The 26,433-nt window shown below is 48.0% G+C and overlaps 1 protein-coding gene across 1 annotated transcript; it reads right to left on the minus strand.

Moving 5' to 3' along the window:
- Positions 1–1,241: 1,241 nt before the first annotated feature.
- On the minus strand, positions 1,242–24,747 carry DENND6B (DENN domain containing 6B; the record flags this gene model as incomplete). Its single annotated transcript, XM_084284293.1, has 20 exons — positions 1,242–3,136; positions 3,456–3,530; positions 4,397–4,499; positions 6,878–6,987; positions 7,357–7,410; positions 8,408–8,497; positions 8,939–9,003; positions 9,650–9,715; positions 10,329–10,423; positions 10,526–10,621; positions 11,043–11,165; positions 11,779–11,834; positions 12,466–12,528; positions 12,767–12,846; positions 13,397–13,502; positions 15,994–16,074; positions 17,451–17,563; positions 18,857–18,899; positions 18,982–19,020; positions 24,604–24,747. 20 exons carry the CDS (start codon positions 24,745–24,747, stop codon positions 3,014–3,016), a joined length of 1,725 nt encoding a protein of 574 aa, XP_084140419.1. The 3' UTR covers positions 1,242–3,013.
- Positions 24,748–26,433: the final 1,686 nt, after the last annotated feature.

Raw genomic sequence — 26,433 nt, forward strand, 5'->3', positions numbered from 1 at the left:
ATAAGCAACTAAAGCAGGCAGAGCCGGGCAGCTCGCGCCTCCTTCCTGCCCCCATGGAAGGCTCTTGGCCAAGGTCACGTCCACAGAGATGGAGGAGCCACAGCTGGGGCAGGTTCTGACTCCAAAGCCCAAAAAACGCCTGCCAGGGCCAGGTCCCTCTGCTCCACAATCAGGTTGGCAGCTCGCCCTCTGCTAATTCTGGGGCTGACACTGCTCAGCCACACTCACCCCCATGGCTACAGGGCTCAGCTAGCACAAAGACCAGCCTGGGGGCATCAGGCCCAGGGAAAATTGCTAAGGAAAGAAGAAGGGGATGGGGGCTGCCAAAACCTGCTGAGGCTGGGAATGGAGATGGTGCTCAGTGGGGTGTGAGTGCCACGAGCAGAGGGGTGCAGCAACCCGCAGGGCCATGGTGTGGGGATGAGGATGGGGGAAGCTGCTGCAAGGGGGAGGTGGGAGAAGAGATGGGGCAGCAGCTCCTGGAAGCATCCTGTCTGCTGCTCAGTGACCACTGGGACCCCTCCAGCAGGAACGAAAGCAAGGATTTCGGGTCATTAAAAATTGATTCCAGCATCACAACACAGATGGTGCTGGGGGAGGACGGGGGATGAGGTTGCAGGCTCATACAGGAGGTGCACGAGCCAGAGCAGAGCAGAAAGACCTGTTAGATGTAGCCCTGGTAGGACAGAGAATGTGGTACTAATGTGTGTTTGTTGCAGGATATCTGACCTCCCTGGGAGGAGCACAAAGCTAAACACACACAGGTGAGGGGAATAACGCCTGTGAAGCTGCAGGGGGATGTTTGGGCTGTTGAGGACCGGGTACAAGCTGACTGACGATGAGCCAGCAGCTGCTGAGCACGGCACAATGTGAGCACATCGATACGGAGCAGGGTGCAGGAAGGAAGGCAAATGGCTTGTGTGGTGGCAGGGCAGGATGGGACGGTGCACACATTTAGGATGTGTTGACCCATAGCCACAACACATGGAGCGGGTCACAAGTGAACAGCAGCTAGCCAGGATGACAAAAAAAAAAAAAAAAAAAATCAATAAACAAATAATCAATAAGAGGCGAAAAGCAGCGTCCAGGAGTGCTGCTCTCTCTGGAAAGGAAAGCACGGCAGGGGCACCTCTGTGGAGAAACTGGATTCCGACACAAAAACATCTGAGACCCCAAAACAGGAGACAGCTTGGCGCAGGGTTTGGTTTTGTTTTTTTACTATTATTTATTATTTCCTACTATACATTAGTGCTTCGGTCCACCACAGTCACTGCAGAGCTATCGCACAGACACACGCACAACCTATGTACAGAATGTACACTGTACAGGCAGGGCTGCCACCAGAACTCTACAGAGCCCGGTACCGGGGGGCAGCACGGCCGAGGCTCCTCACTTGGCTGCTCCAGGCAGGAAAAGGAGCAGCTGCCACTGATCCTGCACTGCCCAGGCCGTGCTCCGCAGTGGGGAAATGCAGGAAGGATTCAGCCACCTCCAGGACCTACTAACAGCTCCCCAACCCTGAATTTGGGCTAGGAGGCAGTGCAGCAATGGGCAGGGATTGCTCGTGGAACAAAAACCCAGCTTCCTCCCCAGAAGCACTCGGCACTGCCTACGGGGTCCTGTGGCAGCTTGGGGCAGGTCTCGGCTGAAGTGCTGGATGCCCCTATGGTGTGGAAAGGTGTGCTCCAGAGCCTCCTACACAACACGAGTGCTTCAGGCTGCCAGCCCCATCCTAAAACCCATTCCTTAGGCAAACATTCAGGCACTGGCCAAACTGGCAGATGGTGAAACGCAATTGCAGCAGCAGCAGTTATGGGACCGCCCTGGGGTTACGGTAAATCCATTTCCAAGGTAGCTGGCAGAAAGGCTGCTCTTGCAGGCAGGGGGCAACTACCTCCAAAACTCGCAGAGGAGCCTCAAAGCTTTCCTATATTCAGCCCAGAAGCACGTACCTGTGTCTCTCTTCCCCAGGAGGTGAAAGCGAACAGAATGACCGAGTTGGAAGCTGGGCTGAAGCAAGAACAGACACAGCCAAGGAGGATGCTCCTCACCGCCCTAAGCACAGGGCAGGCACACGCTTCTCACAGCCAGCCCTGCACGCTCACACGAGCACCACTCCACGAGCTTCCACTTGGCAAGGGTGCCACAGGCTGTAAAGATCAGATTCTCCACCAGGTTTTATCAGCAAGTGGGCTGACCGCATCAGATAAAGCTCAGTGTTGAAGGCAGAGCTCCAGCACTTGTACCTTACCACAGCACACAAACGTGACGCTTCCAAGCAGAATAAATTACGTTTGGAGGCCAGCTCCCCTCCGTGGAGCTGCAGCAGCTATCCCATTCACACAGCACACATCCGCCACCTCCAGAGAGCTCTGTTCCTTGCAGATGCACCAGACCTTCATCTCTGCCTTGGGGGAAAAGCAGCAGCGTTCCACGTCCAGCAGTTCAGCCTCCCACTCCTATCACAGCCGAAGCTCTTGCTGGCTTGAGTCAGGCTGCTGAATGGGCAGCAAGGTTTTTTTTTCCATGTCATTTACACGTGGGGGACTAGCATCTCTCATTATCCACAGGAGCTGTCCTGAAAACAACTCCCCCACACAGGGCTGGTCCTGCTTCTCCCAGGCTGGATGACGGCACTGAAATTTTGAGAGCCCAAGCCCTAGACAAAGCTGGATGTGTATATATGGGCAAAACATGTTCTGCACAGCCTATCACATGCTGCTGAAAGCCTGACTGTCACTTTCTGACCTACTACCAGCCACACAGGGAACAGTTTTTCATCTACAGGCCCCTACATCCAGCTCCAGGAGGCAGGATTAGACAGAATGGTGCACACAGTTCCCCAGTGCTGCTACAGCTCTGATCCACATGCTCGAAATCATACAGGTTTGCGAGCAAGGTCCAGATCTGGTGATGTTGGCTGGATCAGGGAGGAATTTTCCTTTCCAAGTGCAACTGCAGCTGCCCGCAGCATGGGAGGGCCCTTCCTTCTCCAACAGTCCCTTCGCCGTGCTCAGTGGTGGTGCAGCACTGCCTGGAGGTCCTCTGGCAAGGAGTCAATGACGGTGTCAATATAAAGGCCCACCCGCTGCAGAGTCTCCTCCTTCACAGGAAGGTGCTGGCACCTGGCTCTTACCTGCAGGAAGAGAGGGGAGAGAAACTGAGGATTTCTAAAACAGCTTCAGGTCCTCCTTCTGCCTTGCCACTGGCCAAGCAAACCTCCCACTATCTCTTTAGCTGGGGTAAGAGAAAACAGACAGGAAACTGTCACCTGAATCTTAGGCTGATGAAAAGAAAAAGCTTTGAATCCTCTACTGCGTAACCACTAAGGTTTCATAACTGTCCCGTTTGCCAGTTCTCCAAATCAGGGAGCAAAGCAACAACCATGATCTATGTCCCTGGTCACTCCCTGACACAGAGACACAGAAAGGAACGAGCACAGGAGGAAAACCTACCAGCTTCTCCCGAAGTTTTAGCACCAGGTCTACAATCTCCACCTCGGACTTGTCCTTCATCCAGGCCACGATGTTCTAAAGAAAGAGAAGAACAGTTTCTTCAGGGACTTATCTTCTTTACAGGTTTTTTTCAAAGAGATACCCCTAAGCAAAACCTGAAATAAAAGCGAGGAGGAGGTTTCTCATCCTCTCTCACAACTCTGCTCGCAGCACTTAAGCCTAAGTGAGCAAGACAGAGCTCTCCCCACTTTTCTGCCCACGACAGCATCAAGCTCTTGCCTGCAAGAGAAGAACCAAGGAAAGATGCAGCAATACGTAGACGGTGCTGGTTCCCCTCCTCCAGTCAGCACCACGAATCTTGTGCTGTGCTCAGAATTTACATCTATTTGCAAGAGTCAGGCCTGTTAAAAAAGGAGACAGCTTTGGCATCGCCACACCGTGCTTGAGGACCTGCACTGCTGAACAGTGAAGCGAGCTGCTGCAGCTGGAGATGCACCTGGGTGGGATGCCAGAGCTCCTGGGGCCATCCCAGCAGCTGCTCAGTTTAAGAGATTGCACCAGCAGTCACTGCTAAAATTCCTACCTATCTTCAACAGGCATTAAGGAAGCCAGCAACAGATGACGTTTCCAGTCTGGGACTCTGTTGGCTTGGGAAGGGCCTGATGAATGAAAAAATACTTGACAGAAGCAGCCAGGGCAGGATTTGCACTGGCTAACGAAGCAAGGGAGCTGGGCTGCTCATATCCTTGTCCCCCACAAGTGCTGTTATTCCTCTGCTCTGAGGAACACGAGGCAGAACTGTGTTTCCCTCGGGCACAAAGCACTTGTCCCCACTCTGTCAGTGCAGAAGCATCAATAAACACCCAAGGAGTGCTCTCATCTCCCAGGTTTCAGGCCTGAGCAGTCTGGCACTGGTTTTAATACCTGCAGCTGGGACATACCGCTTCACAGATTGCCTCCAAATGAAGGGCTTCCAGCTTCTGGGTCATTTCCTTATGCCTCTGACGGTACCAGCCATCAAAGTTGGGAGACTTGAAGAAACGCCTGCAGAAAGGGAGGTGACATTGAGAAGAGGGACAAGGAGGGATCCAGAGAAGTATGCTGGGCGCAGATTCCCCTTCTTGCTGCAGCAGACACAGATGTGAGAGGAAAAGACATTTTGATACACAGCGTCTTTAAGGATGTCAACCAATTATGAGCTGTTTCACCCTTTTCCTATCTCTTCCTTTCTTCTGTCACACATTAACATGATACAACTGAGCACCTTTAGCAGATTGTCACCAACAAGGGACAATCCTGCCAGTCTCAAACTCTCCTTTGCATCAGCTCAAGCCTGAGTGATCCGAGAAGTGGCGCTCTCTTCTGTAGACTCAGCTAGGACCACTTTTCCTGGGGAATTATGCTAACTAGGATGGTTCAACCACGGGAAGGAATTCACATTCCTCTGCAGTGCCTTGCTGAATTCCTCTCCTTTCCTGATATTTAAAAGGTGTCAAACGCTCGCTGGCACAGACCTGAGTCCCATATAATTAGCAATTAATGTCTCTCCCACATAAATAAGGTATCATCGAGGCTGTGTCAATGGATGTGTAATTTCTACCCCTCCAGTGCAGACCAGTAATAAACCTCTGTTTTTACTGATCTACACGGGAAAGCGAACAGGGGGCAGCATAATACCTGTTTTCATCTCGGAGTGTTATAGATTTTTAGATCAAATTCAAAGTGGGATTGAAAAGCTGCTAACAAAAACCCAAGGGTTGCGGCAGCAGAGAAAGAAAGTTTGAGATGCCAGAAGTGAGCTGGGCAACCAGCACTTTGTCAGCACATTCTTTGTAATTCTTTCAAAAACAGTGGGGATATCTTAGGTGTGGTATTTTAGCATTTCCCCCTATTAAGACTGGCACGTGTAGGATCTTCCTTCATGCTACTTCCTCAGGCTACCTCCAGAGAGCACTTTGTCAGCAGAACTCAGGTGTTGTTTGTTTCTTTTTGCAACTACAGGGACTCCTTTGCTCGTTGCACTCTCTCTCCCCAGCACAATGGAGTCCTAAACCGAGCCAAGATCTCAAGATGCTGCTGTGGTACTGACAGATGTTTCTGTAATTAAGGGTTTGACTTAGGAACACAACAAATGCTGCACGCACAAAATCTCACACAGTTAGGAGCCCAGGAATAAATAAGCTTCTGCATGTACATCAGTTCCCAGCAAATCTCAACCAATTTACTGAAGCAGCTTGTTGTTTGTTACTATTTTTCAAAATATTAGATATCCAAGATTAAATTTTACTGTCTGCCACTCCCACGCCGTAAGGAGTGGAAATGTTTGTTTCCTGCTGAATACATTAAAGCACAAAACGACAAAGACAAAACACATTAATCCATGGTTCTCGTCCTCTGCTCACTTTCTGGGCTTTTTTCCCATCTTCCAAACCCTTCTTGAACTCCAGCAGGCTCGATGCTGTGCCCACTGCCCTGGGGAGCCTGTACCAGTGCTCGACCACCTCCTGGTAAGGAGCCTTTTCCTAACCCCCAGCCTGACCCTCCTCTGTCACAGCTCCACGCCATTCCCTCGGGTCCTGTTGCTGTCACCTACTGTGGACACCCTGGTAGTTTTATGCCCTTCTTATACTGTGGTGCCCAAAACTGCACGCATGTACTCAAGATGAGACCACAGCAGGCAGAGCAGAGCAGGACAGTCCCTTCCCTCGACCAGCTAGCTGTGCTGGGTCTGATGCACCTCAGGATTTGGTTGGCCCTCCTGGCTGCCAGGGCACACTGATGGCTCGTGTTCAACTTGTTATCAACCAGAACCCCCAGATACAAGATTTCTGAATTTTTCGTACTCAAATTGTAACCAACTATCCTTTATGAAAACAAAGGGTATAATCTACTGCATGCTCTTCTAAATTATACCCTGAAAAAAAGTATTTTAATGTTCTAACAGCATTGCCAGCTCGCAGTAAGAATGAAGTGGCCACTGTACTGAATGCTGTACAAAAGCTTACGACAACTGCTGGGTGAGGACCTACAAGTCTTCCTACCCCATCTGCCAAGGACCAGACACTTCAAAAAGATGTATTCCCTGGAGGGCAGTAAGTGACGTAGCTGCTATCAGAGACGAGTCCCCTTCTTCCCCTTCAGTGAGGACCTCAGCGTTCTTAGGTTCTTGAAGGTGAAGAGTATTAGCTTCTAAACCTGCATCTACTCATTTAATAGATGATTTGAAACACAGAACTGATTCTGTCTTGCCTTTGCTCTTCCTGACCACTATTAATCAATTCTTTATGTGCATGAGTTTCTTAGGTGACCAGTTTCTGTCCTGAAATTTCCTTTTTGCTCCCAGTTCTAATTCAGGATTTGATGTTCATTATCATCTACACCAGCTGTTAAGGAGATAAGATAAGGACCTCCTAAACTCTTACCTGTAGAGGCCTAACCAGTCACCCTTAAGTACACAGGTAAGTTGGGGACCAGCATGTTCAAGGGTCTTCATGAAATCATCTTGTCGGAAAGGGCGAATTTGTGGAGGATTCTGCACAATGGAAAGACAATAATACATGCACCCAAAAGAAAACGGGAAAATAAGGTCTATATTCGCAATAGAAGAGACTGCACAAGGCAGATTCAAAACTATGAGAACTAAAGACGCGTGAACATCTTAACCAGCCTCGCTAGCAAAATTTAAATTAGACTCACAATAGCTGAGCTTACTGCAAAACAGGAAGCATCTGTCCCAATGTTTGTTTCACTTTTTTTTTTTTTTTTTAAAGGAGTAATAACCCTCTTCCTTCAATGAGGGAAGTTCACACAGTATATCAGACTATGTGATCAGCATATGGCATAATTCTTCCCAATCCCTGCAGTCAAAAGAAAGCAGAAGAGACTGGAAAATTGAACTTACTTTCCATGGAGTAATGGCTCTCTGCAGGGGCATCAGACTTGCAATGTAGTGCTCCTAAGAAATACCAAAAAAACCAACCCGATGTCACAACATTGCCTCTTGCATTGTCACTGGCCATTATGGTCTTCTGCAGTGCATCATAGGCACAATCACCAGCCTCTTACTCCATTTTTGCTTTAGATCAGGTCGGATGGGGCCCTGGGCAATGATCTGGTGGGTGGCATCTCTGCTCCTGGCAGGGGGGTCAATGATGATCTTTAAGGTCCCTTCCAACCCAAACCATTCTATAATTCTGTGACTTATGCTTGCATTTTACATGAGCCTACGTATTCCAGCTTGTTTCCCAACAAGGGTCGGGTCACAAAACTACATGCTGCCAGAATCCTAAACATGATGTGAGGAAAGGTCAGGTGGGAAGAAGCTGGCAGGAAGGACTGGAATCCTAGAAGATATTCTGTCATCTCATTTACTGCCTCCTAGGGTGATGTAGAAAAGAAAGTGAAGGAGCCAGACGTGCACCTGAATGGTCACCAAAAAAATATTAATGGCTTTCTAATGAGAAAAGACAGGGAAAGCTCTGAAATAAAACATCTGTTAAAATCTGCCTTAGGACAGCAATGGCCTCCTAAGCCGTGTAGCAGAGCTTTGTGGAAGGGAGATTTTCACACAGGCACTAGGTTTGACTCCAGTATTATAGGGCAAGAGCAATGTTTTGGGCTCCTGCCTCTTCACTACGTGTCTGCTTTGACTACCAAATCACGGGGAAGGACTATGCCTGTATGGCAGGAAAAAACATCCTGTCTTCACACATAATGTGCAGCACATCCAACCTGCAGACTTGTACACTAATTACTGAAATTTGCAATCGAGAGAAACTTAATTTCTTACTACGAAGTGACACATCTCTAGAGTGCCACATCCTGAATCTATTACAGGTGCTCAAATATAGGTGAATAAAAAAGGGCAAGTGCAAACTTGTCACTTAAGCAAGCATCTCCTGTTCACCCCCCCACACCTTTACACCACTCTGACAAGTCTCTGCTCAACTCACCAGGGGAATAATGAAGCTCTGGGTGAGCTCCAGGAGGTGACGCCTCAGAAGAGCACTTTGGACTTCAGACGGGCGTTTTCGCTGAATCCCCTGCAAGCACAAGCAGGGCGTTCACAAGGATGCTATTCTCTATTATGCAGATAGATGCAGAATTTGCAAACTCTGCAGCTATGAGCAACCAGTCCAGAGCAGCCTGGAAAGCGTAGTGCCCAAAATACATACTCCACTCCCTGGTTAAAGGTACCACTTGTGTTTCACTAGATGAATCTGTTTCTCCAGACTCTTTGCCAATAAGGATTGTCCTCTCTTAGGTTATCATTTGTGCCAGCATTTATTCCATGATATCAAGTGAAAAAAATTAAAACTGGCCTGAGAAATCTGTTCAAGTATACTTGACTAAATCGTTACAAACTTAAATCAAACTGAAAAAAAGCAGTCTGTTCCTTGCAGGATTTTGTCTGTTTAAACTGAGCTATTAGCACAGTTTTCCCACAATGCCATAAAGAATTTGGAACTGGTTGAATTGCTTACCTTTAGTAATCTTTTTATCAGAGTTTTATCTTTGTGGAGAAATGTTTTATAAGAAGTGTAGATTCCTAGATTGAAAGAAACAAAAACCACCATGTATGTAGAGAAGGCACCATTATACAGTGCAGGGATAACAGAACTGAATGTCCTAGCACAAACCATGGCAGCTGTGTCAGGGGGCTAATTACAAATATCATAAAAAATTAATTACAAAAATTTTAAATTTGCTAATGCAGCTAGCACTTGCAGCAGGATTAAAGGACACTACACTACCTCAAGGACCTTCTTACGCTAAACTTATGGTGAGATAACTCACTGGAGCCAGCTTATGGCTAGGCCTGACCTGAACAGCTAGTAAACTGACAGATCTGCATTTAAGTAAGCAAGTTCCTTTGACTTCCACTGCATCTAAAAGGCAAATCTGATATATAAAATAAAACCAAGAAAATTCAAACCTGTTCTCTAAAACTAAACTAATTTGTTCAATTATTTTATATTGGCTTTTTCAATCTCAAAGGTGCACGGTTTTTCTCTATTAGGTGGGGGATGCCATTGCAGAGGGCTGTGTGGCAGATCAAGTGTAAGAACATCAAAGTGTCCATTTATTGCAATACAAAGAATAATGTGTGCATTGTTCACATGCCTGCAAAGCCACTGAAATCCCTCATGTGGAAGCGTAAACAGAATTAAACCATGCCTGACAAGAGGACCTACCTGGTTTTGTGTCTAGAGTTTTTAGTTTAGTTAGCTTCTTCACCTTAACTTGCTTGGGCAGGTCTCCTGTGGAAGGACATTAAATAATTAGTTCAGGTTCTGAATCTCCCCTCACAGCACAGCACGCATGAGACTTCACACTTGAGAACATTCGGTGCTACACTTAGGCATCTGAAGTCACAACCTCCCTTAACTCCATCCTCAGACAAGCCTTCCTGTTTGCTAACTTTGGTGCTAAAAGTTTGGACCAGGAACATGTTAAGGACACACAGCAAAAAAATAAAAAATAAGTGGAAACCAACAAAAAAAAAATAACCTCCCCATCTCCCTCCCCCCCAAAAACAAAACAAAACAGCTTCTCAGCCTAGAGTGAAGCAGTTTTCTTGGCTTCGTAGACTCTACTTGTCTATGCAATTTTACTTCTCCTGACTAGAAAGACTCATTTTGTTAGTGCTTCAGAAAAAAAGGAAAAAAAAGCAAGTTATCATCTCAACAATTTGTCTTCACCATTGTTCATGCTCATCTTGCATGTCAACTGACTCAGAGTTCAGCCTGGCCTTTGGTTTCTCAGCTCTCACAGCAATGAGGACGTGTAAAATGTCTCACACTACAGCTGCCAGCTCCCTGCTAGCCCCTCACGAGGTACAGCAGCACAACGAGACCTGGGTTCCACCCCTACCTGACATTCTGAGCTCCCCGACCCGAAGGATGTGTGGCCAGTGCTGGAGTGTTTTGATGAAGAAAGGGTTTGTGACTCCCACGACGATGTTTGGCCTAGAAAGAAAGAAAAAAGTGCAGAACAATGCTACCCTCGGGTATCTTCCACCTCCACCCAGACAGCGGTGAGTGGGCAGCAAGCACCTCCTGGCTACTTACGGAGCTTGAGTCCTGGTGGTGTACTCTTTAAATTCACTGTCGTGGATGGTAAAATAGGGACGGTAGTCACAACAGTACCTCAGAGGGGCAAGACAGCTGTAACAACAGACAGAATAGTTGCCATATAAGCTTCACAGAGAAGGAATGTGTGTTTATATCAGGTTAATATCTTACAGCAGTGTTTTGTCCTGCTAGAGGTAACACTGTGGAGGAGTTCCAGGCCTTTTTTTTTTTCTTTCTTCTAAAGAAGAGCTCAAAGCCGGGTAGAGAAAGCTACTCAGGGCTATAAACCATCAAGTCTCTCAACACAGTAGACTCACTTTTAGTCTTTGCCATTAGTGGAATGTGAGTGAGGCTGTCTTACCGTGCTACTTCTTGCCTTACTACGCTACTTCTTGTCATACAAACTTTCACAGACAAACTAAACTTACTGACTTGCCAGAAGAGCATATGTGAAAGAGAAAAACTGTCAGAACCTATTATTATAGTTATCTGTATCTCAGAACGAGCGCATTACCTGGTAAGAGCCATAACCATCTCTGAAGAAACTGTAGGGGATGGTGCCATTACAACAATTGGCTCTCCCAGTAACACCAGTTCCCATAACATCTGGATGTGAATTAGCACTGGCTGGAAACACCTGTTAGTGAAAGGAAGAATGACAAACTCAGGTTAGAAAAGCAGTTCAGAAAAGACCAGGTGCTATTATTGCATGTAAGTGTAACCAGATGTGTCTCTGGGGCATGTGAAATCTAGGACTGATTTCTAGTGTCCCACAACAGAATGTTTTGTGTCTTCACACCTGCTACAGCTCAACCATCTTACTCATGTTTAGGGAAACACTTTAAGCAATGTAAAGCAACTTGCAGCAGTATGTCCTTTGATCTAAGCAAAATAAAATGCATGCTGATTACAGCAGATGTCTGTCTATTAGAGCAGTACCTACAGTGCTGAAAGGTTTGTTTCAGATGCACAATGTGTATGCTTCAGGGCTTAAGCTGATCAGCATTTGAGGTCAAGAAAAGAAACCCTGCTCTAACCAGGACGCTGGGTGATGTGTTAAAGGCCATGCATACTGGCTTAGACACCGCACAGGTTCTGCAAGTCCAGCATTCTAAATGACACTCTGCAAAGCAATAATTTTTGATTCTTCATTCGATATCTTCATTATCCATATGACTTATAGGATACTCTGAGCAGGGAGTATGTAAAGCAGATGAAGAGAAGAGGGTTGTAGAGATAGTGACTCTCACCTGAAGAGATCCAGTTCATGAATGCTTGGCAGAACCATTGGGGCTGGCAAGAGATTCTAAATGAGAAAGGAAAAAATCCAAAATTGTTAGTAAGTGGAAGCACTCTGACTGAAATGCCATCTAATTTGACACATCAATCAAAGTAGCTCCTTCTACAATAAGCATAAGAAGAAGGGAAGAAGATTAATGCTTGGAGATATGAGTCAGGAATAGATCTGGATTAGGCAGTCAAGCTCCAAGTGAATTTCCTTTCTTAGAAGAGAGCCAAGAATCCCTTCTTTGCAAGACGTTAAAGACTTCCCATGGCTGTGCCTTTGTTTTCTGGAGCTTCCTCTGGCTGAAGACAGAGCTCAAGATACAGATATGGGCAACAAGGGTTGGAAATATAAGTACCAAAAGTTCAGAAGTGTGTAAAAGACAATAACATTATTAAATGGATAAAAGAAAGGAAAAGCTGAGATAAACAGGAAACAAAACCAAAGCTGAATCAAAGCAGTAAAGATGTTCTGAACGCAAAGACTACGAAATAACAAGGAAGACTAAGGCAGAGTCTCATGAAAGCATGAGACCCATGCATTAATTCCAAGTGGGACTAGGTCCAAGGAGCCCCATCTTTCTACATCCTCATTTTGTACTAGTCTAGATTCTGCCCATCAGTGGCTTGTGTCATGCCACTCTTTGTCTTACCTCTTGATTGAACTGCTTCACTGGACTTGTTCCTGGCTTATCCACCCTGGATGGGATCCTCACCTAGATTACAGTTAGGAACAGACAGGTGAACCAGGAGATGGAATCAGTTAGCCGTGTTGCTTTCTTCCCTAACAACCACTCATGAAAAGCTTTCTCAATTTTCAATTGCACTGAGGTTAGGCATAAAGGGAAAGAATCTAGAGTCAGCAGCAACTTTAACACCCAGAAGAAAAAGGAGTGTGCGCTCCCCTTCCTAGTTTGTCTCATTCTGCTGCTGAGTATCATCAGCAACACATACCTGAATGACAACTCCCATCACTGGAAGGTTCAGAGTCTGTCCTGGCACAGGGGGCGGCCACTGATCAATCTCATTGCACACTGCAGGGACACAGACAAAGGAAACAGTTGGAACTGAACGTCAGTACAGCTAATTCAGCTGGTCCTACGAGTTCTGCCAATTTACTTATCGCTCACTCCTAGTTCACGTGTCCCCTTGGCTACTTGCAGACAAACACTACATCAAATAATCGTGCAAGTTTAGGTCAGACACCAGACTTACGTCTGCACCACTGCTTCCAGTGCAGACCCAGCAGCACTACAGTGTTGACAAATCATGATTAAGTTGCACAGTGCAATAAAGGCCCAGACAGAGATGTAGCGTTAGCAGTTTTTTCCCTCCTCGGGAATACATTGTACACAAAACTGACAGCATCATCCATTAGGTTTGTCAGACATTTCCCATTAATGCATCCTTTACAGCTGTTTATAATTTTGACAAGCCAGCCATTTGGATGAAAGTTTTTCCCTGCTGGAATTTGTTTCAGAACAAGCTAATTGGGAACATTTCAGCTGTCTTTCAGGAACCTCCTGATAAAACCTCTGAAAGATTTCAATATGCAAACCATCCCTCCTAGATCTGACTGCTCACCTGCCTCCAGGCATGGCTCCAGCTTGTCAAAGTATTCTGGAGCAATCAACTGCAGCAATGACTGGAACAAGTTCACATACGGAAGGCGTGACACCAGCACCAGAGACTGAAAAAGCAGTACATTTAGGAGTCAGAGACCCCCTGTTGAGATAATTTCTAGCACTGCATATACCTATACTGCTTACTAGAGGACTACACTTAAAAAACAACATCAACGACATGAAAGAACTCAAAAGCAGCACTTTTACTGGTAAAATTTTTGCTTGCTGAGCCAGCAGGCTTAGGGAGATGATAGATATCAAGGAGTTTCTTAACAAGTGATCACAGCTGGCAGCTTCTAGAATGGAGCCGTTGCAACTAAGATGGATGAGTTTGTGATCTAGCAAAAGATCAACTGTAGGAAAAATAGATTCAAAGAGATTTTAATAGATTAATTAAAATTAAAAATAAAAATAAATTGGCAATAGGTTCAAAGCTATGAAAACAACCATAGCAGACAGAGGAGTATCAAGGAGCAGGCAGCTGAAACTTAAATTATATATACAAATGAAACAAAGGGATGCTGGGGAAGAAGAAACAAAGTAATTCAAAATAATGCTAATTTGTCTCAAGCAATGACATTTGGGTTGTTACTTTGGCTTCTATTACTTTTTATAAAATATATATTTTGTTAAAAAAAACACTTTTCAATTCAGTCTCGTTGGGGGAATTAATTACTCCACTGATAATTCTCCTCCTCTAATCATTAATGAATAACATTATTTAGGATCCAGTGAATATATTTGCAACACTCAGCCAAACCCCTCCTTTCCAAGCCAAAACTTTCCCATTTGAAATTAAAAAAGCCATCCAAGCATGGCAGTATACTTCACTGAAGAATTCTGTGTGCCCCTTACTTTTGCAGCTCTACAAAAGAGCACATTTGCTCAAGTTATCAAATTTTCCCCATCCACCAATGTTTTGAGCAATCAGTCACAGAACGGCTTGGGTTGGAAGGGACCTTAGAGATCATCTAGCTCCAACCCCTCCCATAGAAAGGGATGCCACCCACTAGATCAGGTTGCCCAAGGCCTTGAACACCTCCAGGGATGGGGCAGCCACAGCTTCTCTGGGCAGCCTGTGCCAGTGCCTCACTACCTTTACAGTGAAGAATTTCTTCCTAATGTCTAAACTAAACCTATCCTCTTTTAAAGACCATTCCCCCTTGTCCTATCATTACCTACCCAAGCAAAGAGTCCTTCTCCATCTTTTTTATAAGACCCCTTTAAGCAATGAAAGGATTGAGATCTCCCCAGAGCCTTCTCTTCTCCAGGCTGAACATCCCCAGCCCTCTCAGCCTTTCTTCATGGTAGAGGTGCTCCAGCCCTCTGAGCATCCTCGTGGCCTTCCTCTGGACCTGCTCTGACAAGTGCACATCTTTCTTGTGCTGGGGGCCTGGATTCAGACCTCCAGGTGGGGCCTCACAAGAGCAGATCAAATGGGGACAATCACCTCCCTCTACCTGCTGGCTCACGTTGAGCTTTTTGTCCACCAGAACCCCCAAGTCCTTCCTACAGGGCTGCTCTCAGTGAGTTCTTCTCCCAGTCTGTGCTCACGTCTGGGATTGCAGCACCTTGCACTTGGACTTGTTGAACCTCATTTGGTTCACGTGGGCCCACTTCTCCAGCCTGCTTCAGGAGACATGAAGAAACTCACTTTTGTATTAATAAGTCTGTTTGAAAGAAACTCCTTGCCACTGCCTACATGTGGATGAAAGAAAGCACAGCAGGCCAAAGTCACCACTGGAGCAGGATGGAGCCCCATTTTCCAACAAGGTACCAGACAGATCTACTATGAAGCACTGCTCTTTGAAAAGCAAGTCTTCAAAGTTTATCTGTTCAAGAGGATGCCCTTTTATTTTGTGAGGCAGAAAATCACTACCAAAAGAGTATGTATCTATGGAGAAAAATGAATCTTAAGATCAAAGTAAAGTATTTTCCTTCTCTGGAAGGAGTCTGAAATTCCACCCTGTCTCAGGTAGTTACCATACCTATCTGCCTGAGTAATACTAAGCACTTTGCTTGTTTACACTGAAATAAGCATGCTGGTTCTTATTAGTTTTTCCAGTGTCTGTGTTAAAGGAAATTGTGATATGAGGCAAGGTTCGTGAGGTAATAGCAGTGTCATTGCTGCTAGTTAGAAGCAATCCACCCAGCAGGCAATTCATTCCCAGATGGCTTCTAGGAAGATTAACGAAATAAGAGCAATAATAAGAGCAGGACTGAGGCATAACTGGCACAGACTGCAACAGCGAAGTGCATCCCCTCACTGTCCGTAACACTAGAGCACATACTGAAGGAAACGCTCGAGGACTTCGGGATCTCATGATTCAGGCAGCAGGTCACCACTCATGTGACTAACACACCATGGCAACCCCATCCAGGTTTGTTTGGAATTACACTTTCCACATATTCCTGCCCCCCGCGACCTTTGCTGCTTCCTGCAGAAACCCAGTGGGTGTCACGTAGGAAGTGGTGCTATTTTACAGCTACGGATGGGTGCTGCTTTACAGCGACGTACCAGCTGAGAGTAGCGAGCTATCTGGTTTCAGCACTCACCTTCTGAAAATAACCTCTCTTCATCGAGCTGTCCTTGACTTGCCTGAAGTATACGTAACCAAAGTAATGAGCCGACTCCCGCTGCAAGAGACCAACAGTGCTGTTATGTTCCTGCTAACAGCAGGAGGGGAGCCAGCCCCCCCGGAGCTCATCCTGGCACACCCCAAGCTACCTCAGCTCTGCTCCCACTGTTTCCTTCGGCAGGCAGAGGACAGCGTATTGCTGGACACGACACACCGTCTCCTGTGAGGAAATGTTCCCTACCAGACCCACTGCGCTCCTCTCTAGCCAGGCATTTAAGAACAAACTTTGCTTCAGATGGAGGCTGCAGCTCAAAGCCAGATGATGCCCCATTGCATCCATGAAAACTATCAGATTGAACACAAATCCCAACGTTTCAAGCACTTTCTGTCTTCTGGGTTCCCAAAGACATCAAGAAGGAAGAATAATTATCAGTGCAAACACAAAGATCTTCCTTAATACAATTTTCCGACACACCACAGACATCATGGTTTAAGGCACCTTTCTCTTTCCAAATGTTATTTTTCCACATCAGAATCCAGGGCTTTGGAAGTTTTGCTTTCCGTCTTAAAAGGCAGGTGAATTTGTAAGTGTCTGACAATCAACTGCTACAAAGCAGGAAAGATGTACACAAGCTGAACAATCTCTAAACCAGAGTTTCTGAAAAGAAACCCTCCTACTCCCCTCTCAGAGCAGCAATCCATTTCTTATCACGTATCACAAAAGGATCGTGTTAAAAGGCACATGCACAGGAAGAATCATCTCACTTGACAGAAAGTAGAAAGCAGAAGAGGACAATTTGATCTGATGGCCATCTGCTCTACAAAAAGAAGCAGCAGTGCTGAGCACATCCCTCCTCCTGCATGAAGGGGGCAGATAACTCACTGCTGGAAAAACCACAGCTAACAGACACCCCTGCTATTGATGCTTGGGTATGGTTAAACCAGCAAGCACACAAAGCCAAAGCACACATATGTGCCATGACAGCTACACTGGCTGTTTTTACATCCATCCATCCTGCAATAAATGCAAAGAAGTGTCCTCCCTCAACAAAACAGGTAAACATCTCTTACCACGGACAAGGACATTCTTGTCTTGCCTCATGATAACATGCAGAGGTAGCTGTGAACTGGTGGATGTCACCTGGGTCCCTCTAGCTCGACAGGGCCACTGCTCTAATCTGGGCTCCTCCCGGCTCAGCTCCATCGCTCAGAGCAGCTGCAATTCTCAGCACGGCCCTCTACACTTATTAATGTGAAAAGAAATCCCTGTGCTGAAAGCTTTCTTCTTTTCTGACTATTCCCATGGCTCGGGAAAACAACCAGAGACGGGGAGTAATTTAGGCACAGAAAACAAATCAAAAGCGTATTTGGATTTTAAACCCCAAAGCACAGCTGTTTGCTTTGTGTAAGTAGAGCACATGAAATGCAACTGACCTGCAGGGTGAGGGGTGCTTCTCTGTTGTACTCGCCATCATCCTCATAATGAGCAGTCCTCTGTCCCCCCGACTGGCGAAGACGGAAGCTAAACTGAGTGTCCCCCAGGCCACCTGAGACAGGAGATCACAGACGTTCAGGAAGAAGTTTCAGTAAGGGGAAAGCTGGAAATTGCTTAAGTCAGAAGCGCTGACAAAAACAGAGACAAGAAACCCAGACACAGAACAAAGTGGAGAGTAACGGGACTCTCAGGACACCAATCCCACTGCAAGACAGGGAGAACCCGTCACTGGACACAAGAACTGGTACCATTAAGTTACACCTCAGCAGGTCATTGCCGGAAAACTTACAGACATCAGCCAGAATCATCTACCCCGAGTAGCTGCAGCTACCACCTCTTATCTTACGTTGAAAAAAACCTACAAACAGCATTACCCCAAGACCACACAAATGCTGATTTAAGCAACAACCCCCTGCAATGGTTCTAGCAAGTAAGCTGCACAAGCACCACAGGCAGGAACCTCCCAGGTTATACAATATTGCTCTCCCCTGCACCAAGAAAACAGCAGGGAAAAAAAAAGGGCATTAAATCCTCTGGAGGGGACAGGATGGGCAGGAGAATTTGGAGAACTGGGTTGAGTACTTACAAATAGGTGAGTTACGAGGAGAGCTAAATGTGCCAGAGCTCATTGAACAACCAAGGCTAAACACCCTACAACACTACCAAGGGGCAAGGGATGTGTTCCCTTCCCACCACGAAGAGTACAGACTGTCATGCCCGTTATAAAGATGTTACCAACAGTAAGGAATTGACTTTAATAAAAGAAACGTTTAGTCCGGGTGTTCACTAAGCTCTGAGAAACTAGCAAAAGTCCATCCTTAAAAACATTTAAACTAAGCTGGGAAAAACTGTAGAAAACTAAGAGTCAGGAGTCAGTCTTTAAAAAAAGAGGTATTTGTGTGAATTAACATATGTCCTATTGCCACCTTTCTGATCTATAAACACAAGCTTTGGGACTACTTCTGCAGTGAAAGCATCCTCTCCCCATTTATTTGTCTTCAGTGAACGCTTCAGTCAAACACAGAAATGCTGACAGAGTCGACAGCTGCAAACCTCAGGAAGCTTACCCTTCGTGACTGCTTTTTAATCTTTCCTATGCATGGGTGAAGCATGAGCGTGTGGGATTATCACGAAAATATCCTGTCACCCACGAGATCGCAGGTTCTGCACTGGGAGCAATCGGAATGACACTGAGCTCTGTGCTCAGGCTGCAGGGCTGGGCGCTGGGAGATGCAGCCCGTCAGGCTCTGCTCCATTAGCTGATGACTCACTCTCTCCATGAGAACCCATTTCTTTCACAACAGCGACGAGCCGCCCGCAGGCGAGGCCAGCAGATGCCACCTACCTGAGTAGGAGTCCGGGAAGGACAAGTAGCAGATACTGGTCTTCTGCAACAAACAGGAAAACACGGTGAGAAAACCTACCACTGCTGCCCAGCGCCTTTAAAAACAGGAAGGAAGGAGCTGTTACCTCTTTCTCTGTCAGTCGGAAGTCATAGGGGTACACCAGCTGCAAAAGGGATGAGAGGCAGTAAGTCAGGCACGCTGCTCCCCCACGCCAACAAACATTGCTGGTGTACAGCAAGTCACTCGTTCTCCCCAAGGGAACAGACCCTGGAAGCAGCTACCCCTCCACATTCCAACCTGACCGTCCACACCCAGTGCTCTGAGCCTTTCACCGTCCGTATTTATCACAGCGGATTTGGAGACAGACTGCAGAGCTTGGGTTTTATTTCGATTTTAACTTGAGAGTGCACAAACTGGTGAGGGCTCAGTGCTTTTGAGGGATAGCTCAGAGCACAAACAGCCTCACGACCTCGCTGCTAACTCCTCTGCGCTGATTACTGATATGCAAACACCGGCTGTCTCTGGAGCAGGCAGGACAGGACTGCTTCAACACCACTTGAAATTACATTCACGTGCATTCACTCCCCGAGCCTGGGAAGCATTAACCATAGGATCACAGAATAGTCACTATTAATATTCACTTCTGACCTAAACATAAGCTCACAAATTGCCCCAAATCATGTCCTAAACAGAAAGCTTTGAACTTTGTACATTCCTAGTTGTTTGCAGAAAGGTCACTTTTTGTTTTGATCCTTTGAATCCTGCTAGAAAGTCACTTACAATACGCTAGAAATACCAAATATCCTGAAGGAGCGAGGAAAGCTGGCCTGATGAGCTTCTGAGAGGTAAAAAAAAGATTTCACAATAAAGAAATGAGAAGACAGACAGTGGGCACAGAGTAAGAACGGCTTTGAAAGCCAAGTTCTGCATACACGTGGTGAGAGGAGGACAGCAGACCAGCACGGGCACGGCACAGCGAGCTCGCTGTCCTCAAGGGCAGGGGAAGGGACGCGGCGATAATCGAGAGGGAGCCGATGACACCGGACAAAGGTTCTTGCTGCATGGCAAGATTAGGAAGCGACGTACCCTGCATATATTAAGCAACACCAAGCCTGGTGGTAGGCACGGTTTGTATCCCAGCCTCCGGGGTGCAAACATTTATTTATTTATATGAGAGTGGTCAGCTCGAGACGCTGTGCACAGCAACCAAGAACCAGCAAGTGCTCAGCAGAAGCTGGGAGGGATCCAGAGCTCTGCTTTAGCCTCATTGATCTGGGATCTGTTGTTAGAAAGACAAGCCGAGGTTTATTTTGTATGGCAAGAGGTAGGTCTGGCACAGACCTCAGGATTCATGCTTTGTCAGCATACCAGTGACAGCTGATCGGAGTAACACCCAATTTATCACCCAGCACTGCAGATAAAGAGATCTTCAAGAAGTTTAAAGTATCTAGTTCAGGATCCTGGCTTTGCATCTGAGCTGTGTGCATGCTGCTCATGCTGCTTCTGCATTTACTGTAACCCATAAAAGAGAACTCAATGCAAGACTTCTCGGGTCAGGGTCGAGCACGGAGCTGCCCTCCATCCCCAGCGAGATCCACCACCAGGAAGTCTCAGTGAGGAGCAGGAGAGGTGAAAATGACGCAGCCACGGCCGTAGTGAGTTGCACGAGCCACTTGGCAGAGGATGGGAACTGAAGTACGTACTTACAAATCTGCAAAAGTAAACCACGCAGCGCTCACAGCACTTGGGGATGGGAAGTGCCGAAACTGCAGGTGGCTTTAAGTAAGAAAAAAAGAGAAAAAGAGAAAGAAACTAGCGCTGAATGACTTGAAAAACGGAGATCTGCTATCAGGCTTCCGCAGCTCCCAGGCAGTAACTGTTTGAGGTCAGCACCAGTCACCCAGCGCTCAGATCAGCAGCTCTGCCCCGTGCCCGGCCGCTCGCGGGGCTGGAAATACCCAGGGCCCCCCGCCAGAGCACAGCGAGCTCACCAGCTGCCTCACTCAGCTCTCGGTGTTCCCCTCAGATTCTCGGGCAAAGGCAGCTAACCAGCTTCAGAGAGAGCACCAAATTAACGATTAAAAATTGTGCTGATCAGCCTTCGGTTAAAGCTTCATAGGAAGAAGAGAGCTGCAAGGAGGCAGGAGCAAAATGATCACGTACGTGCCAAAGCACAGCGGGTCTGGAGGAAGGGGTGCACTACAGCTACGCCACGGGAGCCGACACCTCTCCGCTGCTGTGTTTTTGCATTCGACCAAATTCTTGTGGTTGTGACTAATTTGATGATCATATGTTTATTTTGTTCATTCCCCTATAGTAACAACCACACGAGACCTGCACGTCTGACCCCAACGCATCAAGGAGCGCAGGATCTTGCAGCATCCTCCTGAACTCCAGCTGAAGAGCCAGGGCAGACTTCTGATTCTCACACTGCCTTTTCTGGGACGCCTTTCTGCAACTCGATCAGACCAGGTGGATGCTGATGGCTCCATGCTGCTTTGTTAGGATATTTTGGGCCCAAGCTTGAGATTTGCTGAGCGCGTGTTTCACTCAGATGTGTGCTCAGCGTTATGGAAAAAACTAACTCAGGTCCAAATGCTGTCTGAGCACAGAGACACTGATGGATCCAAACATTCACATACTGTGTTTCTGAAAACTAGGCTTCATCTTCTGCATTTCTGCTTCCCCTTCAGGTCAACTGTCTGATGTGTGCCCTCTGTTTGGTGTGGGGGAAATCACTCAACAATGACAAGGCTAAAGAAACAATCTAAAATATTAAGTATCGTAGTCACTAGAAGTTTTCAAAAGCAAGAAGACAGCAAACAAAAACACTTTTATTTGTGTTAGTCACTGGATATTACAGAAGTAGCCCAAAAGGGCTAAAATTACATCGTTTTTTGGTGATGTGGCTCCCTCCCATCAATAGTGAGTTAACGAGCGTGGAGGTGCCACACGCTGTTGAACAGAGCCTGAGCACTAAAGCGTTGCTGTTGGTGCCTGCAGCTGTCATAGCAACGAGGAGAATATCCCAGAAAATGACTTCTGGTGACTGAAGCAACACAGCTTCAGAGCAACAAAGTGCCTGTGTCTGGAAAAGCTGGGGAGGGAGGAGTCAGCGCTGCCGTGCTGGGGATGTTTTGGGAGCAGGGGATGTGTTTTTAGCGTGACACAGCCCGTTCTGAGGGATCCCCTCAGAAACACACCCTCTCTCCCACCGCTGCTTTCACTGCCTGGAACTGACTGCTTGAAGAAAGGTAAACTGGTGGATGAGTCAGGACCAGTAATTACACCCCATTTCTGCATTAACCTATGCTTTTTGTGACACCTGTGCTGCCGTGTAAATATAGAGCAGAAGAGTCGGGACCCGCTGGATCTCAGGGTGATGTATCTACACTTGCACGAGTCGGGCGATGTTTGGAAACCTGGGCAGACCCCAAAGGAGCTCCTGGAGCAGGGGCAGCTCTGCTGCTGAAGGACACACAGCACACACACAGCGGGCTCCAGCAGCCTGGCTTCCACTTCGATTTGGGCAGCGAAGGAAGAAGAGATCCTTTATCTGGAAACAATGCTGTACTCAGGGAAAAATAACCTCCCGAAAGATGACAAAACCCAGTTTGTTTGGGTCCCGGTCGGGTTTCTTCCGGTGAGGTTTCCAGCAGATGCGTTTTATGAATTTACAAAGGCTTCTTTGCAGAATAATTAAATATGATTGTACCACAACGAGCAGCTAAGAAATCCCAACGCCTGGAATTAACACACCCAGGGCACCCACAGGGTACTGAAAAGAACAATCCTGGTAACACTTTATACAGAGGGAGAAGCACCAGAGACCCCGGGGGGGGAACAAGGCCTGCACCAATTTCCATTCCAGCAGGCCGAGGAGAAGGAAAGCAAAACCATGCGTTACGAAGTCTCCAGCTCTGCCCAATTTTTGGCAGGAAAGGGGCACTGCCACCTCACTGCACACATCGGAAGGGGGTGCTCCTCAGCTGTGCCCCCCTGGGGCGCAGACAGAATCACAGAATCACAGAATTTCTAGGATGGAAGAGACCTCAAGATCATCGAGTCCAACCTCTGACCTAACACTAACAGTCCCCACTAAACCATATCCCTAAGCTCTACATCTAAACGTCTTTTAAAGACCTCCAGGGATGGTGACTCCACCGCTTCCCTGGGCAGCCTGTTCCAGTGCCTCACAACCCTTTCAGTGAAGAAGTTCTTCCTAACATCCAACCTAAACCTCCCCTGGCTCAACTTAAGCCCATTCCCCCTCGTCCTGTCACCAGGCACGTGGGAGAACAGGCCAACCCCCACCTCGCTACAGCCTCCCTTGAGGTACCTTTAGAGAGCGATAAGGTCACCCCTGAGCCTCCTCTTTTCCAGGCTGAACAAGCCCAGCTCCCTCAGCCGCTCCTCGTAGGACTTGTTCTCCAGGCCCCTCACCAGCTTCGTCGCCCTTCTCTGCACCCGCTCAAGCACCTCGATGTCCTTCTTGTAGCGAGGGGCCTGCAGGTCTCAGCAGACCCTGACCAGGACAGTGTGCTCTCACAGCCGTCCCCTGACCCCAGGACACCCCAGTCCCCTCAGCACCCTTCCACGCGTGCCTCTTCCCACACAGATTTACTGAGGATGCAAGCCTGTGCTGCCACTCCAGAAGGTGAGGCTGCCCTTCCTTCCCACTCACTTTGCCACGAGCACGTTAGGCACTGCGAGTTACCCCAAGTACCCACAGCTGTCACTGCAGGGTGCTCTGTGAGCAGCCCCTGTCTATAAACCACTCCTCGTCGGGCCGTACCTGCACCCCAAACCACACAGCGCTCTGCCACGATCTCATCTCAGCCAGCTGAGCTGAGCTGCTAACACCCATGGCAAGGCTCCCTGCAGCCTCCACCAGGACTGAAGTCCCACGGGGCAGGGTGCCACAAGCCTTGTTCCAACTCTTTTTTTTTTTTTTTAAGCCAAAAACTTGCAGTCAAAAGCCTGACTCGTGACACGGCCTCTTCACAGCTGCAGGGGTCGGCACGCCTGAGGACAGGGCACAGCATCTGGACCTTATCTAAAACAACCAAAGCCACGGAGAGAAATAGGGAACAGGCAGAGGGATGATGACATTGCCTGGTGGCAACTGTCCCCTCCCTGTGATGGGTGAGAAAATGGGGAAGAAAGCACCGTTATGGTAAGTGTCACAGCACACCTATGGAGCAGCAAGCTGCAAATGCTCGTTAATATCCCAAAATTCACATCCTTTGCAGGGTGTATCAGCTCTGGCCCCCCAGGAAAGCGCGTAGGGGTCGTGAATTGGGTCTGCACCTCGTGAATTGGGTCTGCACCAGGTATTTTTGTTTTCACCAGGTATTTTCATTTTTCACCAGGTATTTTTGTTTTTCACCAGGTATTTTCGTTTTTTCACCAGGTATTTTCGTTTTTTCACCAGGTATTTTCGTTTTTTCACCAGGTATTTTTGTTTTTCACCAGGTATTTCTGTTTTCTTTTCTTCCGTGTGGGTATTTTGAAGGAACCTGAGCCCCCCCCGTGCTGCCCGCCGCCGGCCCTGCCCCCCCCTTACATAACGGGACCCGGGGCCTTCACCCACACCGGGGGCCCGGCACCCCCAAGCCCCCGCCTCAGCTCCCCCGGAGCCCTTCCCAGACGCGATCCCCATTCCGGGGCAAATCTCCCCAAAAACCGGCTCCCGGTTCTACCCTCCCCTTTTCCCCGCAGCCTCCCGGAGCCGCCCCCACGGCACCTCCATGGCCTGTCCCAGCTCCAGGTCGAAGGTGACGACGCACACGCACTCGAGCCAGGCGGAGAAGCGGGCCCAGGGCAGCGGCGAGGCGGCGGCGGCGGCGGCGGAGCGGGGCCGGGGCTGGGCCCGGCTCAGCGCGTCCATGGCAGCGCCCGCTCCGCCGCCACGCCCACTACCGGCCAGGCCACGCCCACTACCGGCCAGGCCACGCCCACTACCGACCAGACCACGCCTCCTACCGGGGAGGCCACGCCCATCGGCCCCGCCCCGCCCCGCCGCGCCCCCCGGTGGTGCGGAGGCCTCCCCCCCCCCCCCAGTGTCATGGCGGCCGTTGCCATGGAGCCGGGCGGAGCCGCGCCTCAGCCCCGGGCCCTGCCAGGCCGCGGAGGGCGGCAGGGGGAGACCGGGGGCGGCCCGGAGCCGTAGCGGGGCTCGCTTGGGTCGGGCTGAGGGCACGGAGCTGCTCCCCGCCGCCTCAGGGGTGGCAGGAGGGTGATTTGTAGGAGCTGGTGGAGCAGCGGCAGTGAGGAACGGCTCCCTGGCGGCTGTCCTGAGGGGCGGCGGAGCGCTGCTGGCTCTCTGCTGGTTGTTGGTGCATTGCTAGGCTGCTGCTGCCGCCACCGAGCTGATAAGCGCGAGGGCTGCTCCCGAAGGAGGTGCGGGAGGAGCAGGGCCTTGGGCTGCCTCACTCACACCCAGGGGTTCGGCCGCTGGGCTGCGTGGGGCAGGAGCTGCTGCCCAGGAGCTGGTGGCCTCTTCCCCCAGTGTCACAGAATCACAAAACATCTGGGTTGGAAGAAATCTCCAAGATCACCCAGTCCAACCTCTGACCTAACACTGACCAGTCCGCCACTAACCCACACCACTGAGCTCTACACCTAAATATCTTGTGAAGACCTCCAGGGACGGGGACTCCACCACCTCCCTGGGCAGCCCATCCCAGTGGCTAACAACCTTTTGGGAACAAGTTCTTCCAAATATCCAACCTATAGGTAATATTCTGTGATGAATAACCCAATATCCAACCTATAGGTGTATAGGTTGTATAGGTGTATAGGTTGTATAGATGTATAGGTGTATAGGTGTACTCCTGTGGTGTATAACCTAATATCCAACCGAGGTAGCAGTAACCTCAGTCCTAACATGATCCATGTGTGCTTGACAGTAAAGCCTCTTTATTGGGCTTTTGTTTAATTTTTGGAAAAAAAGATGTGCACATTCCTGGCTGCTTTCTTGACAAAATGCATCATGACCAAAAGGTGCATTGGGGTAATTCTGTAAAAAAACAATCGACTTTTCAGATTTACCTGGTTTCAGAGGAGAACCAGGCCTATTCACCACAGCTTTGAATAAAGTGGGGGTATCCTCTTGCCCATACAGATGAATTTGTGTCCTTTCTTTTGGTTGTGCCCAGTATACACATAAATTCATAACTTGTCTTAGGACTCCAATACCTGCCTGTCTTGCAATACAACTCCTGGAAATTCCAGCTGTGAAGGGATGACTAGAGATCTTGGATTTGTCCTGGCTCGGGGCCTCTCATTGATTCCTGTTTGGATTAAAGGTGTGTCTTTCAATATTAATTTAAGTCTTTCAGCTATTGTTTTCACACTTCTCAGATGTTATAAGTACTTTCATTACCATTTTTATTCACAGTAAATTTCCTTATGCTTGGCAAGCCAGGAGTAATGCGTGTGCAGCTGCAGTGAAGTCAGCTGTATAGGACCTCTTGGTAATAAGATCAAAGGTGATTTTTATTATGGGACAAAGGATAACAAGCCAAAAACATGTCCAGTATTTTTTATAATGGCTATTATTTATTTATTTATT

The sequence above is a fragment of the Netta rufina genome, assembly GCF_964035555.1.
Source record: "Netta rufina genome assembly, chromosome: 1".
Taxonomy (NCBI): domain Eukaryota; kingdom Metazoa; phylum Chordata; class Aves; order Anseriformes; family Anatidae; genus Netta; species Netta rufina.